At 40.8% G+C, this 17,028-nt stretch overlaps 1 protein-coding gene across 1 annotated transcript; it reads left to right on the top strand.

Annotated features, from left to right (window-relative positions):
• Positions 1 to 440: 440 nt before the first annotated feature.
• Positions 441 to 14,468, top strand: LOC308100694 (NACHT, LRR and PYD domains-containing protein 3-like; the record flags this gene model as incomplete). Its single annotated transcript, XM_080449763.1, has 9 exons — positions 441 to 672; positions 1,424 to 1,470; positions 3,068 to 3,199; positions 4,167 to 4,217; positions 4,994 to 6,800; positions 10,575 to 10,757; positions 11,759 to 11,908; positions 12,248 to 12,300; positions 13,924 to 14,468. Exons 1-9 carry the CDS (start codon positions 482 to 484, stop codon positions 14,466 to 14,468), a joined length of 3,159 nt encoding a protein of 1,052 aa, XP_080305889.1. The 5' UTR covers positions 441 to 481.
• Positions 14,469 to 17,028: the final 2,560 nt, after the last annotated feature.

Raw genomic sequence — 17,028 nt, forward strand, 5'->3', positions numbered from 1 at the left:
TTCACACTCTTTACCTGTAGTAAATGGTGCATTTATATAGCGCTTTTATCAAAAGCGCTTTACATAGATTGTGCATTACATTCACCCATTCACACACATTAACTCTGGGGGAGCCTCCCAGCCCGGGAATGAACTGGGAACCTTGCGGTTTCCAGTTCACTCTACCCCTGAGCCACTGCCGCCCCCTGAAGTCTGTAGTATTCCTTTAAATGCTTCACATACTGTGTTAAAAAGGTTCACGTACATCATAATGAAACTGATCTAATGATCTAACATTCCATTTACAAGTTAACTTTACATCCATTTAGTTTTATACTGGAAGGCTTGTTGGATATTCCAATGATTATACAATTTGTATGAACACAGTGCAGGCTACTCTAGAGCCAATGTAATAAAATACAAAACAACAGTTTCATTCCCCTTATCTTCAGATAAACACTTTGTCGACCAACAACGGGCTGTCCTGATTCAGAGAGTGACCATGGTCAGTCCCATCCTGGATCTACTCCTTGGTGAGGGTGTCATCACCAAAGAGGGCTACAGTAATGTGAGATCTAAGACCACCTCTCAGGATCAGATGAGGGAACTCTATACACTCCTGAGCTCCAGAAAAGCCAAAGACCTTTTCCACAAAGGTCTAGAAGAACATGAGAAGTTTCTTCTTGATGATCTGTAAGTAACACTCATTTACCTTAATCTGAGATGCATTCTCTTGTAGTACAAGAGAATGCATCTCTTTTCTTCTCCAATTCCAATGTATTCATACGTCTTACAAATGCAAATTATAATTGTTTACCCAGGAGTTTCATAGTTCATTTTATGTTTGTCACTGTGGTGCTAACTTTGCATGAGGTGACCTTTTTTCTTCCTTAATACGTGTACTTTTACTTGGTTAAAAGACGACATCACCCATATCCAACCTATCTTCATATAATTGGTCCTCACTAATGCTCATGATAAAATGGTACTATTTGTTTCCACTCGGTCTATGTCTCTGTGGACACTTCAGAAACCTGCCTACCAGTGACATCATTGTTAGGCAGGTTTTTTTAATCAATCAATGTTTATATTTTTGTATTCAATTCTTATTAACGCAAGAACAATGGCTTCCATTATAACATGCTAACTTTACAGGAATAGAATACAGTTTCTATTAGCTTGGATTCCCCATCGATGATGTCATTGGTAGGCAGGGTTTCTGAAGTGTCCACAGCCCTCCTCTGAGACACAGAGTGAGTAGACAGAAACGGTACCAATGTTTCATGAGCATTAGTGAGGACCAATTATATGAAGATAGGTTGAAAATGGGTGAAGTCGTCCTTTAATAATATTTTAATATGTTAATTAAGTTATTGACAGTGTAGGATTTATATAGGATTGGTAGATTTATATAGTTAGTAAAACTCTTTGCATTTCACAACAGGAACGCTCAACCAACACAACCCAAAGGAGCATCTGCATCTGTCTCAGGTGAGTGCTGCTAAGTTGTTTGACTTTAAATGGAGACATTTCAATATCTTAGTTCTAATAGTTCTAATAGTGATAATGATAATTAATTTATTTGTAAATCGCTTTTCTGAATAGAGTTACAAAGTGCTTTGCAGAACATGTTAAAAACAGCAAACAGTAAATCAGAAAAGAGCATTCATAGAACAAGATATACAATATACAACAGTGATCAGTAAAATATTCCAAATGTTTCTGAAGCTCACAGGCTGTAGAGCAGTCAGGATGGGTGTGGTCACTGTTCTTAGTATTAGTTAGCAGTCTGGCAGCAGAGTTCTGTACTAGAGAAGATGGAGAGAAGATACGATTATTTTTTTTAAAGGCCGGAGTAGAGGTAGGTACAGTAATCTAAATATGATGAGATAAAGGCATGAATGAGCTTTTCAAGGTCTGCAGTTGACAGGAAGGATCAGTTCACGTTCATGTTGCAAATCCAGTTTAGACCGGATACGGAAACAGCCTTTGTGCATGTCTATGTGTGTGTGCAAATTACCGGATACAGCCCCCCCCCCCCCCCCCCTCATTGATTTTGAAGCTTTTTTTATTAGTCATTTTTTATTTCAAAGAAAAGTAGCCTAATTGTTGAGATGAATTGATATTTTGTGTCAACATTAACACATTATTCTGTGGTACACTCACCATTTGATTTCAATGTATAATTTTATTTTCATGTGCTTGTAATCTCTACACCATACTGTACAGGCATAAAGAAATGTAATGCATGTGTTCAGGGCTGCATGAATGAGGAGAACAATATGAGGAGGTGAAGGTTGAGGTTTAGTTCCAAGAACTTCAAGCCACTGTCACCCCTGGCTGTAGTCTGTAGATACACACAAAACACATTTAACTACTTACAGTATATGTCAATATACGTTATGAGATGATGGTCATCACTCAAACTTTAAAGTAGCACTAGGCAGAATTACTGATACCAGGTTATAGCATTTAATAATGATGCAAATCAACAGGTTAAAATGTTATGACAGTGGTTCAGCAATATAAATTGTACCTCTAGGGATGGGCGCTGAGGTGTACCAAGGGGAACGGGGAACTAGCTAACCAGCCCAGGCACCCCAAGCCACAGCACACACACATGAAAAGTGTAACATAATAACAACGAAAGGAAAGGAGAGTTCAATCGCAGAGTTTGAAGTTGGTTTATCCCAAAAACATACATGCCCATATATGGGCATGGCGGTTAGATCTGTGGCTCAGGACAACCGGGAATCTGTATCTGTCAGTCCTTGTCCCTTTTTTGCCCATATATGGAGATCACTGATGTCATCAGTATATATGCCCATATATGGTCATGCCCCCTCTGAGTCAGAGTGACGTCAGAGGTCCGCTCACATGCTCATGTCATGATGAGTCAGATATATCCATATTTGGAGATCGCTGATGTCATCAGTTCAAGGTTCAAAGTTTTGCTTTATTGTTGTGCTCGCTCTCTCTCTCTCTCTCTCTCTCTCTCTCTCTCTCTCTCTCTCTCTCTCTCTCTCTCTCTCTCTGAGTGTGTAACATTTAATAAGTTCAGCTTATTTTTATTGTGCAGATTGTGCAGATTCTTCAGAGCCCCGTGGTTCAGTCCATGCCATTAATGAAGCACATGATGGAGGCATAGTGGTGGCTCCTGTCATCTCTGGAGCTAACATCAGTGGTTCAGTCAACATCACTGTCAACGCTACTCACCAAGGTACATTACATTACATTACAGTCATTTAGCAGACGCTTTTATCCAAAGCGACTTACAATAAGTGCATTCAACATAGTTAGGGAACGAAAACTACTAATAATCAGAAGTCTTAAGTGCATTTTCTGCAAAAACAAGCAACCAAGAGTATACCTAGCGCTAAGGTAAAAGTGCATTATATCAGCTACCTATTTGGTACACACTGGTACACACTATACACACTGTAACAAACATCACTGTAACCACTACACACCAAGGTACACACTGAAACAAACATCACTGTCACCACTACACACCAAGGTACACAATGAATACACTACTGTATTGTTTACCAGGCTGATGTTTCAGTTGTACTGGCAAAATATATCGTCTCCAAACTTGGTTTGTGGACTCAGACCACCAATAGGGATGGGCTGTAATTGATTAAGCCCCACCCCCTGTGTCACAGCCATAACTCCAGTTTGCAGCATGCTACCGTTTCCAAACTCAGTTTGTGGACCTAATAATAATAATAACGAGGAATCCAACGGTATAAACTGGAACTCAATCCCACCACCACAAGTGGGTCAAATTGCAATTTTGCCCCCACTATAATCATTTATTTGACCCTACCTCCCAAACACACAGTCGCACAGACTTTTCTAGTTTTTTTGTTAGCATCCTACTTACCATAGGGAGCCACCCCACCCACCCCCATATAAGGGTATGCAAGGCCCTGACTGCAGTCACACCTGTGTCTGATTTCTGTGCACAGAAATCACAGGAAATCGAACACAGAAATAAAGTTCAGAGAATGAAGTCAATAATGCCTAAATTAAAGTATAAAGATCCTGGAATACCAGACTCCAAACATGAAGTGGTGGGTTTGGGGGGCTTTCAGGATGGAAGTTGTTGCCTTTATGTACGTTTATGAGCCATGCATGCAGATGTGTCTCCACTCACTCTGACCAATCACTGTATAACATCTCAGCTTCGACAGGAGAAGAGAAAACAAGACAAGACAAAGACTCCAAACTTAGAGGTAAGGTGTGTGTGTGTGTGTGTGTGTGTGTGTGTGTGTGTGTGTGTGTGTGTGTGTGTGTGTGTGTGTGTGTGTGTGTGTGTGTGTGTGTGTGTGTGTGTGTGTGTGCGTGCAGGGACTCAGAGTCCAGTGAGTTGTCATCAACAGGAAAAAATAGTGTCCTGTGCTGTTTCTTTTCCTTTGAATTTGACTCTTGGGGGACCTCCCAATAGAAGGTGGATAACATGATGTTGCCCGTTAGGTCCGCCCTCAGCCGTCCACTTCCCCCCCATGTGTCTTTGTTTACGTTCCTAGCATTCCTAACTATACACGTTGTAACAGGAGCTCCCGACAGATTCAGCTGCTGAGCTCTGAATCTGTCTTGAGAGATTAAAATTGTACTGGCGTAAAAGTAAAAAAAGTATTGGAATTTCAATAAATTTAGGCCTACAGTACATACCGTGGCTAAAAGTACTTGACTTTTAAACAGATCTACAAGCTCACGTGTTGCATTGTGACGCGTTGTCAGCTTGTAGATCTGCTATTTGTTTAAGTATAAAATAACCTTAAGTGGTTCATTTATGTTTTGTATTAATAATCTAAATCTACAGTTTTGCCTCTGAGATGTACTAGAAGTATAAGGTATTGAAACATTTACATACTCAAGTAAAGTAAAGGTACATCAACATTGTTCTTAATTACAGTGAGTAAATGTACTTAGTTACTTTCCACCCCTGGTGGTAAACTCTGGTGGGAGGGTTCTACTGTTAAACATGCAATTGCTTTGTTCGGTACAGGTCTTTTGGAGAAAACATCAGGGTATCTTCATATTACTGACTATGAAGCCCAGCTTCAAGACAACATGAACGATACAGATCTGTTTGACACAGAGTCTGAGATCTACATCCCGCTCTACAATGCAGACATCAATGACACAGACATCCACAGCCATCATGAGGTCAGACAGATGGAGATGAAGAAGGCAGGAGAGGAAAAAGAAATCCAACTCAGTGAAATCTTCAAAGACCATGATGGAAGAAACACAAGAATAGTGCTGACCGTTGGTTGTGCAGGAATTGGCAAAACGTTCCTCGTACGCAAATTTTTGTTTGACTGGGCCAAGAAATGTTTTCCCCAAGATCCACACCTCATTTTCCCGCTCAAGTTCCGCCAGTTAAATCTGCTCAAGGGACAAAACTTTAGTTTGGCAAAGTTAATTCACCACTGCATCAAGGAAACCAGATTTGTTGAGGAAGACATTCTCAATCACATCTTCAATGAATTGCAGAAGTCAGGACACTACAACAAGAGCCCCTTCAAAGTCATGTTTGTTATGGATGGTTACGATGAAAATTCTTTCAAGTTCGATTTCAAAACAGATTTCGGACATATGAATGTCAGAGTTTCCTACCCAGTGGACGTTCTGCTTGTAAACCTCATCAAAGGGGAGCTGCTTCCCCCTGCTCACATCTGGATAACCTCACGACCTGCAGCAGCCAAACAGATTCCTAAGAAGTTTTTTAAGAGGATGACAGAAGTACGAGGGTTCATCAGAGATGACCAGAAGAAGGAGTTCTTCAAGAAGACGTTCAATGATGACAACCAGGCCAGCTCAATCTACTCACACATCAAGAAATCAAAGATCCTCCACATCATGTGTGAAACCCCAGTCTTCTGTTGGCTCCTTGCTACCGTTGTGCAGACCATGGGAACGACAGACAAGCTGCCAAAAACCCTGGTTGAGATGTTCTGCTACTTCCTGACGGGTGAGACTCAGCGGGAGAAGATGAAGAATTCTGCAGAAGATGAGGAAGACAAAGAGAAGCTCATGAAGGATGCAGGAGAAGTTCTTCTGAAGTTGGGCAGGCTGGCGTTTGACCAACTGGACAAAGGCAACATCATTTTCTACCAGAAAGACCTGGAAGAGAGTGGTCTTGATGTGAACGACATCACACTGTACTCAGGCTTGTGCACAACGTTCTTCAGAAAAGACGGTGTGTTCTTCCTCCAAATGGTCTGCTGCTTTGTTCATCTGAGCATCCAGGAGTTTCTGGCTGCAGTCTACCTGTACCACTGTTTCACACAGAGGAACATGGAGGTACTGAAGACATTCCTGAAAGGCATCCCTTTCAACAGTGACAGTTCCCTCTCTGACTTCCTGAAGGCCGCTATGAAAAAAGCCCTGCAGAGTAAAAGTGGTCACCTGGACCTCTTTGTCCGCTTCCTTCATGGTCTCTCCCTGGAGTCCAACCAGAGTCTGTTAGGAGACCTGCTGGGTCAGACAGAAAACAATCCAGAGGAGATCCAGAGAGCCATCAACAACCTGAAGGAGATGGATGATGACAAGGTCTCTCCTGACAAACGTATCAACATCTTCCACTGTCTGATGGAGATGCAGGATGACTCGTTAAGTCAGGGGATCCAACAGTACCTGGAGTCAGAGAGCAGATCAGGGGAAGGACTCTCTGAGACCCAGTGTTCAGCTCTGGCCTCCATGCTGCAGATTCTGGAGGTTCTGGAAGTGTTGGACCTGGACAAATACAACACATTAGCAGGGGGGCGACAGAGACTGATCCCAGCTGTGAGGAACTGCACAACAGCCAGGTTAGTAGTCATGTGAATATTAACATGTTAGAGCACCTTTCACTTATATACTACATGCATTCATTCAAAATGAATACAAATGCTAAATATGCAGCACGCACGCACACGCACGCACGCACACACGCACGCACACACGCACGCACGCACGCACGCACGCACACACACACACACACACACACACACACACACACACACACACACACACACACACACAATAATATGTATAATATGTATTATATAATGTAATATGTGTTATATAAATTAATGTGTATTATATAATTTAATATGTATTATATAAAGTCATAATGTATTATATAAAGTAATATGTATTATATAAAGTAATAAGTATTATATAATTTATATGTATACCCCCACCTGAATACCTTTTGTGCCCGGGACCCCAACACAAGATTTGTGATGTTGACATGTTTTAAAACATATTCTAAATTTGTCAAAAATTTTAAAGATTTTTTTTTTAATAGCCGATCTACAAGCTCGCAATGCGTCGCATTGTGACACGTTGTGAGCTCGTAGATCTGCTATTTTCAAATAGTATGTAGAATAGAATGTATATAGGGTTAAAGTGTTTATACACATTTTGATGTTACATAAAAAACGAAATGCCAGGGACCCCCTAGAACCCCCTGAAGGACCCCCGGGGGTCATGTAATGGAAGTTATTAGCTGTTACTTAATAAGATTCAGAGTTCAGGAAGATGGACGCAGGACTCATGTTTTTAGGCATCAATCCATTCTTTATTTGTAGTCATCATCATGCTACAGAGCAGCAGCATGCGCAATGCTTGTCTGTCGCTGTCGTTACACATGTATCTAACAATACAGGTTTTGTTGTCAGTGCAGTCTAGATTCCCATTTATTTTGTTGAATGTCCTGTCATCCTATGAATTTTCTCTATTTTTATAGGACATAAAATATTTTATATTCATGCCCTAAGGGGTGAAATATGGTGAGAAAAATTCATATAACAATCATTGTGGTATTGATGAAGTTAATACTACTTGTACTTACAATTCTGACTTGGTGTGACAAAGACATGCCATGTTCTTAAACATACAAACCTCTCAAACAGGTGAAAAACAGCTGATTCTCAGAGAACCTTTATCTGTGTCAGTTCCTTGCCAACAGTTGTCTTACACCAATCTATTTACAAGATATCCTAAATTGTACATCCCCCTAAAGTGCCGATGGGGGAATCCTGTAAATAAACATTGTGGGAGTCAACTGTACAATAGGCCCATGCCCATGTAAGGAATGACCATATGTTACCTTTTGTGTACTACTCCTGGCTGTATAAATATGTGTGGGACATTGGTGTTAGGGAGAACCTGGGCAGCAGGCATGCTGCTGCTCTGTAACATGATGATGACTACAAATAAAGAATGGATTGATGCCTAAAAACACGAGTCTTGCGTCCATCTTCCTGAACTCTGAATCAAGTAACAGCTAAAAACTTCCATTGCAGTCGTCAGACCACACTTTGAGAAGCACTGATGTAAACAACACAGGTGATGTAATGCAGCCTTGAGGTGCTCCAACAATAGTCCTGATCAGAGAGGAAAGTCATTAATTTATCTTTACTAGCTGTGTTCTGTTTGTGAGACAATAATTGTACCATAAATGAGGTTAGAGTCAGAGTGAATTCATCCTTTACTAAGTCTCTACTTAGAACTACTGTCCAATCCTACATCACCAACTGTAACTACTGTAGGTGCAGAAGAACTGTCAGGTTTTCAGCTCAGAGACAATGTGATGTGAATGTGGAACGTCTGAGTCTGACTGCAGGGGGTAGTGCAGCAGGTTAATGACGTAATCGTTCACTTTGTGATGCAAGCATGACATTTGGCACACATACTCTGTAAGAGCCACTCTTATGAAAAAGGGAGCTGGCCACTCAAAAGTCCAAGATGGCGACCATTTTTTTCAAGATGGCCACCACCTTAGCGGAGCAGATAGTGATATAATATTTCAGGTTGTGATACAAGGATGAAATTTGGCACACATACTCTGTAAGGGCCACTCTTATGGAAAAAGGCGCTGGCCACTAAAAAATTCAGGATGGCGACCATTTATTTTCAAGATGGCCACTACCTTAGCGGAGCAGATAATGATATATATCTGATAATGATATATATCTGATAGTGATATATATCTGAGATGCACCACTGCAACTGTGCCCTCTGTTTACCTCACTCTGTTCCTGCAAGCACAGACGTGTGTGTGTGTGTGTGTGTGTGTGTGTGTGTGTGTGTGTGTGTGTGTGCGTGTGTGCGTGTGTGTGTGTGTGTGTGTGTGTGTGTGTGTGTGTGTGCACACACACTCACTGAGGTCAGTGACTTGCAGAATTCCTTTAGATTCTCTCATTGAAACAGTTGACAGTGATTGACATGCCAGTGTGTGTCATGGTGGCAGTGAAAGGTTGACAGGTGTAGCAAGAGTCAAACCAAGGAGAGCATTAGTGAAGGTGTACAGAGGATGCTCTTTTAAACCATGAGCTTATGGTCATTACTTAGGTTTACTCACTGTAATGAGGAATTAACAAGAAGTGGCTTGCTGTACATGGGGTCCCCATACGATTATCTATAAACAAACCAACATACAGTATAATTTCATACAGGGTATCTGCACATTTCTGCACAATTTAAGGACTTGTAAGACCTCTTCAATCCCAAATTGGCCAAATTGTCAAATATTACATAAGAAAGCTCAACATCGCCTGTTGTGAGCTTGTAGATCGGCTATTTTCATCAATATTTATCTGTGGAACCGAGTCAAACTAAATGTAATGCTTACAATGCCAAGTGCTTGTCAGGGTGGAGGGTCCTCAGTTCAAATATGATTATTTTCGCTTGTCCCCAGTTCAAATAGGATTATTTTTGGGGGTCCCCAGTCCAAATATGATTATTTTGGGGGTCCCACAGTTCAAATATGATTATATTTGGGGGTCCCCCATTTCAAATAGGATTATTTTTGGGGGGTCACGGCCTGAAAAGTTTGGGAACCCTTGCTGTAGTTTACAGAGACAACTTTCCATCTGTCTTCCACTTCTCTGTTCTCTGGTTCCCTGTTCTTACTGACATCCTGTTAATGTCTGGAGAACTACATAGAAGATCTCTTACTTAACCCATTAAGACCGGGAACGCATCTGTGTGTCCTTTTAAGATGTCTTTGGCTATTCAAAAATAGCAGATCTACAAGCTCATAGCGCGGCTCTGAGTGCCGCGCTACGAGCTTGTAGATCTGCCAATTTGGATTCGTTTTTGTTTTTAAATCGAGGAAGATTTGTGCAATTTTTTTCCGATCTGTGCATCTGGGGGGGTCCCTGGAACAACATATTTTGAGATGGGGGTCTGCGGACAAATACATACAATTTTGGGTGGTCCTTGACATGGAAAAGTTGGAGCACCACTGATATAGCAACATACTGTTAGGATTTAGAAAACATTTTAGATATTTATTTGGTTGCGGACCCCCATCTCAAAATGTTTTGTTCCAGGGACCCCCAGAGGCAAATATTTGAGTTAAACATTTTCACTTTAAAAAATATATATATATTCAAAGATTTGCACACATTATCACGATTTTAGAAAAAAATAGCAGACCTACAAGCTCGTAGATCTGCTATTTTTGAATAGCCAAAGAAATCTTAAAATGACACAGATTCTTTCCCGGTCTTAAAGAGTTTACTGAACTTGACAGTGAACTTGTTTGATCTGTTTTGATCATCTCTGATTTTACATTTAATCTGTCATTACAGACTTGTTGGCTGTGAGCTCTATAAGGAACACATTGAAGTTGTGGCTTCAGCTCTCAGTTGTGATCCATCCCATCTAAGACACCTGGACTTAAGCTCCAACGAACTGGACCTGGAGGACCTGGATCTGCTGGATCTGCTGTGTGATGCACTGAAGAATCCTCATTGCAGACTGGAGACTTTACGGTCAGATTAATTTACAATCAATATTTTTCATCATTTATTTATCAAGTGATTATACTATTAATATTGTGGTGATTTGTAGAGTGTGATAAGGTTGATATCATAGAAACACTTTGACTAGAATAATGATAAGGTACAGTGACTACAGTACATGTTACAATTACAATTAACCAAATTAACTAATTAACAATTTACAAATACCAAACCCCCTAAATGTCTTTCTTTCTTTCTTCTTTCTTGTCTTTCTTTCTTTCTTTCTGTGGCTAACGCCCAGGAAGGAACAATGATTATTCTGATTAGTTCAAGTTAAGACACAAGACTGGCCCTGGGGTTCAAGACAAGACGGGGGTGTCAACACCTGTGTGTTTAGATTCTCTTCTTACCTAAGAACAAATCACAGCTAAGAAAACATTGGTGAATGTCACAATCTTGGTGAAAACTGCATAAGTGGGTCTTAGAAGAAAATCTCTTCAGAATGGTTGGTGAATGAGGCCCATATATGCAAATGATCCCAGTAACTATAACAATGACACATCTTTTGCCAGAGTATGAAAACATTTAAATAATAATGAATGTTTTCAAGTAATTGTAGTTGAGTTTAAAGTACAATATTTGCCTCTGAGATGGAGTATAAGTATAAGTACCATATAAAACATTTACATACTCAAGTAAAGTAAAACAAAGATTGTACTAAAGCACAGAACTTGAGTAAATGTAGTTACTTTACACCACTGGTCTGTAATGTCTTTTACTCCAGCAGATGTCCTTCCTGTGTCTGTGACATCACTAGTTTCACTTGTCTTAAAGTGTCCATCTATTGTCCTTTGTCCTGTTAGGTCTTTTGTATACAATACTGTATATAAACTCTGTCCTCTCTGTTTGCTTGATCATTTGTTGTCAACCTGTTGCTGTCTGTTACCTGCATGTTGGAAGATTAAGTAACGATTATTTAGGTTGTTACTCCTGTCTGCCTGCTCTTTCCAGCTGTTTTATTTTTCATTTAGACTGATGAACTGCTGGTTGTCAGAGAGAAGCTGTGAAGTTCTGGCCTCCGCTATCAGCTCTAATCCTTCTCATTTGAGAGAATTAGACTTGACCTTCAACGCCCTTCCGGAATCTGGACTGAAGAACTTCTCTGGATTGAAAACTCTCAAGTGAGTAGACTTGGACTGTGTTCATATTGGAAAAGGCAGGTACACACTGCAGGATATTTGGTCCGATATAGCTGTTGCAGACATTTTTTGGCGCTCGCCGACAAAACCTCCCAATCTGACACAGATCGGCCTTTGATCGGCAAGCTAATGCTCGCTCTGTGTGAAAGGTTCCGCGAGACGATGTGGCCGCGATTATCTGCTCTGCGACGGCTTTCCGACCGTTTTCAGATAACTACCATGTTAGATATTCAGCTCTGACAGAAACACTGTAGTGTCAGGTAGTGGAGACGTTGTGTTAGACAGTCAGACATTGATGCGTTGTTGTTCTACTTCCTACAGAGTGAAACATGGAGGACATGATCACTGGACGAATCCTCAACTCCTTACAAGATGTGAGTGTCTGTCTGTCTGTCTGTCTGTCTGTCTGTCTGTCTGTCTGTCTGTCTGTCTGTCTGTCTGTCTGTCTGTCTGCCTGCCTGTCTGTCTCTCATTCTCTCTAGCTTTGTCTGTCTGTCTGTCTGTCTGTCTGTCTATCTGTCTGTGTGTGTGTCTGTCTGTCTGTCTGTCTGTCTATCTGTCTGTCTGTCTGTCTGTCTGTCTGTCTGTCTGTCTGTCTGTCTGTCTGTCTCTCATTGTCTGTCTGTCTGTCTGTCTGTCTGTCTGTCTGTCTGTCTGTCTGTCTGTCTGTCTGTCTGTCTGTCTCTCATTGTCTGTCTGTCTGTCTGTCTGTCTGTCTGTCTGTCTGTCTGTCTGTCTCTCATTGTCTGTCTCTCATTGTCTGTCTCTCATTGTCTGTCTGTCTGTCTCTCTCTCTTTGTCTCTCTGTGTCCTTGTCTCTCTCTGTCTGTCTGTCTGTCTGTCTGTCTGTCTGTCTGTCTGTCTGTCTGTCTGTCTGTCTATCTGTCTTTCTTTCTACAAGCTCATAGCGCGGCATCGAGTGCCGCGCTATGAGTTTGTAGATCTGCTATTTTAGAAAATTCGTGAACATACAGTATATGTCTTTTAAATTGAACATTTGTAACTCAAATCTTTGCTTCTGGGGGGTCCCTGGAACAAATCATTTTGAGATGGGGGTCCTTGGCCAAATACATGAATGTTTAAAATGTTTTTAAAAAAAAATGTAAATCTTAACAGTATGTTGCTTATATGGTGCTCCAACTATTTTCATGTCAAGGCCCCTCAAAATGATATGTATTTGGCCCCGGACCCCCATCTCATAATATTTTGTTCCAGGGACCCCCCAGTAGCAAAGATTTGAGTTACAAATGTTTGCTTTAAAAAATGTGTATTAAAAAATGTGCACAAAGTTTCTACAAGCAGATCACATAGCGCGGCACCGCTCATGTCTGCTCTTGTTGTCTGTCTGTCTGTCTGTCTCTCCTTGTCTCTGTCTGTCTTTCTCCCTCTCCCTCCTTCCCTCCCTCCCTCCTTTTCTGTCTGTCTGTCTGTCTATCTGTCTTTCTACAAACTCATAGTGCACTATGAGTTTGTGTATCTGCTATTTCTGCAAATCTTTTACTATACAGTACAGTTTTTAAAATGTCTGTCTGTCTGTCTGTCTTTCTTCTTCTCTCATTGTCTGTCTGTCTCTCTCTCTATGTCTGTCTGTGTGTCCTTGTCTTTCTCTCTCATGTTGTCTTTCTGTCTGTCTCTTTTCTGCCTGTCTGCCTGTCTGCCTGTCTGTCTGTCTGTCTGTCTGTCTGTCTGTCTGTCTGTCTGTCTGTCTGTCTGTCTGTCTGTCTGTCTGTCTGTCTGTCTGTCTGTCTGCCTGCCTGCCTGCCTGCCTGCCTGCCTGTCTGTCTGTCTGTCTGTCTGTCTGTCTGTCTGTCTGTCTGTCTGTCTGTCTGACTGTATGTATGTATGTATGTATGTATGTATGTATCTCTCTCTCTCTCTCTCTCTCTCTCTCTCTCTCTCTCTCTCTCTCTCTCTCTCTCTCTCTCTCTCTGAATAATGTTTTAATATTGTTTTAATATTTAATGTTTTTATTGTTTCCTGTCTTGTCTCCTCATCAGATCTCCATCCTCTCACACTGGACCCTAACACAGCAAACAGGAAGCTCTGTCTGTCTGAGGACAAAAGGAAGGTGACAAGGGGGAAGGAGCTTCAGTCGTACCCTGATCATCCTGACAGATTTGATGATAAGGAACAGGTTCTGTGTACAGAGGGTCTGACTGGACGCTGTTACTGGGAGGTAGAGATGAGTGGAGCGGTTCAGATAGGAGTGACTTACAAAGGAATCAGCAGGAGAGGAGATGGTAGTCAGCTTGGATCCAATGACCTGTCCTGGTGTCTGTACTGTGATGAAGACAGTTACAGTGTCTTTCACAATAGTAAGCCCATTGTCCTCCCTGACCGTCTCTCTGGCTCCAACAGAGTAGCAGTGTATCTAGACCTACCTGCAGGGACTGTGTCTTTCTATAAAGGGTCCTCTGACTCACTGACACACCTTTACTCCTTCCAGTCCTCATTCACTGAACCTCTCTACCCTGTGTTTGGGCTTTATGACTACAACGATTCCACCTTTTCCTCCTCAGTGTGTCTTTGTGAGGACAGATAATGTCTCTGAGAGAGAGAGAGAGAGAGGGAGAGGGAGAGGGAGAGGGAGAGAGAGAGAGTTTAAAATTTTTCAAACATGTTTAGAATCATTTTAAACTCTACTCAGTCTGTTGTGTTTCACCTCAGACAGTTTTTAAGTTGTCCTTCCAATGAACGTTAGACTCATTAAAACACACATCTCTGCTTCTGGTGACTGATATTGTCCTTCTAATGAACGTTAAGACTCATTAAAACACACGTCTCTGTTTCTGGTGACTGATATTGTTCTTCTAATGAACGTTAGACTCATTAAAACACACATCTCTGTTTCTGGTGACTGATATTGTTCTTCTAATGAATGTTAGACTCATTAAAACACACGTCTCTGCTTCTGGTGACTGATATTGTCCTTCTAATGAACGTTAGACTCATTAAAACACACGTCTCTGCTTCTGGTGACCGATATTGTCCTTCTAGTGAACGTTAGACTCATTAAAACACACGTCTCTGCTTCTGGTGACCGATATTGTCCTTCTAGTGAACGTTAGACTCATTAAAACACACGTCTCTGCTTCTGGTGACCGATATTGTCCTTCTAATGAACGTTAGACTCATTAAGATACACGTCTCTGCTTCCGGTGACCGATATTGTCCTTCTAATGAAAGTTAGACTCATTGAAACACACGTCTCTGCTTCTGGTGACTGATATTGTCCTAATGAATGTTAGACTCATTAAACACACGTCTCTGCTTCTAGTGACTGATATTGTTCTTCTAATGAACGTTAGACTCATTAAAACACACATCTCTGTTTCTGGTGACTGATATTGTTCTTCTAATGAATGTTAGACTCAGTAAAACACACGTCTCTGCTTCTGGTGACCGATATTGTCCTTCTAATGAACGTTAGACTCATTAAAACACTTGTCTCTGCTTCTGGTGACTGATATTGTCCTAATGAATGTTAGACTCATTAAACACACGTCTCTGCTTCTAGTGACTGATATTGTCCTTCTAATGAACGTTAGACTTATTAAAACACACGTCTCTGCTTCTGGTGACTGATATTGTCCTTCTAATGAATGTTAGACTCATTAAAACACACGTCTCTGCTTCTGGTGACTGATACTGTCCTTCTAATGAATGTTAGACTCATTAAAACACACTTCTCTGCTTCTGGTGACTGATATTGTCCTTCTAATGAATGAGGAGACCGTGTTTTCTTTATTACTTTTTCCATGTATTTTATTTTATTATTTCATTTCTCAGAACAGGTATAATAAAGAAATGGGAGCAGTTGTACACACTGTGTTTAATGTACTTGTTACAATATTGATCTATAAATGCACATTGTAAATGTCTAGCATTCATAACCAGCTACACATATTATTTTCCCCAGAGCCGTCTGGGAGAAATGCGGGGCCCTGTGCGAAGTGGCGTGCGCGCGCGCAGCGCGCGTTCGCGCCCCCATACCCGCGCGCACGCGCGAGTTTTTGGTGGTTATTTGCGGTTATTTCTCGGTATAACTCTTAATAAACGTGAATCTGTTCACTAAAAAAAAAAAAAAAAAGAAAAAAAAAAAGTTTTTTTTTTTTTTTTTTGCGGGGCTCCCCCAAGCGCGGGGCCCTGTGCGACCGCACCCTTCGCACTACCCTTCCTGCGGCCCTGATTTTCCCAATGCTCTGTAAGCATTTGTGAAACAATAACAGTAAATAAATTTATATTGATGATATAAGTGTCCTTGTATATATTTCTATGTAGTTTGGGTGAGTTAGTCAAGGTGCTCTGAGGTTCAGCCAATCAGACGACAAACACATTTACACCAACTGGAAAGGAGGAAGTGGGCCTTCAAAATAAAAGTCTCAAGCTTTTTTTTATGTATTCTTTTTAATGTGAGGTGTTTCAGTGCATGGCCTTCATCAGAACAAAGTCAAAACATTTATAGACTTGACTTTGATATTATGAAGACCATGATCTGACGAAGACCATGGTCTGATGAAGACCATGATCTGATGAAGACCATGATCTGATGAAGACCATGCACCCAAACACATCAGTTTAAAATAAAATGAGAAACTGAGAAAAACAAGTATTTTATTTTGGAGTGCTGCTTTCTTCCTTCAACCTGATTGGTGGAAATGTTTTTCACTTGAGTTGTTCTGTCAGCTGAGCAAGAAGACTATTTGAGCTTGTAGATCTGATATTAGCTTGTTGATGAGCTTGTAGATCTGCTATTAGCTTGTAGATGAGCTTGTAGATCTGCTATTAGTTTGTAGATGAGCTTGTAGATCTACTATTAGCTTGTAGATGAGCTTGTAGATCTGCTATTAGTTGTAGATAAAGTCCCGTTCTGAATGGGTTAAATAAATTTACTGTACAGTAGATTACATTGGTATCTAAGTTAATAATAATAATAATAATAATACACTTTATTTGTATAGCACCTTTCATGACATGAAATGCAGCTCAAAGTGCTTTACAGAGCAAGAATACAATTACAGTACCTGCCGGTTCTCTGAATTTTTATTTTTGAATAGGCTCTTTCATGACAAATTGACCACATATATGAAGTTAAACAACTA

Source organism: Gymnoscopelus braueri (assembly GCF_963280865.1).
Source record: "Gymnoscopelus braueri genome assembly, chromosome: 14".
NCBI classification, from domain to species: Eukaryota; Metazoa; Chordata; class Actinopteri; order Myctophiformes; family Myctophidae; genus Gymnoscopelus; species Gymnoscopelus braueri.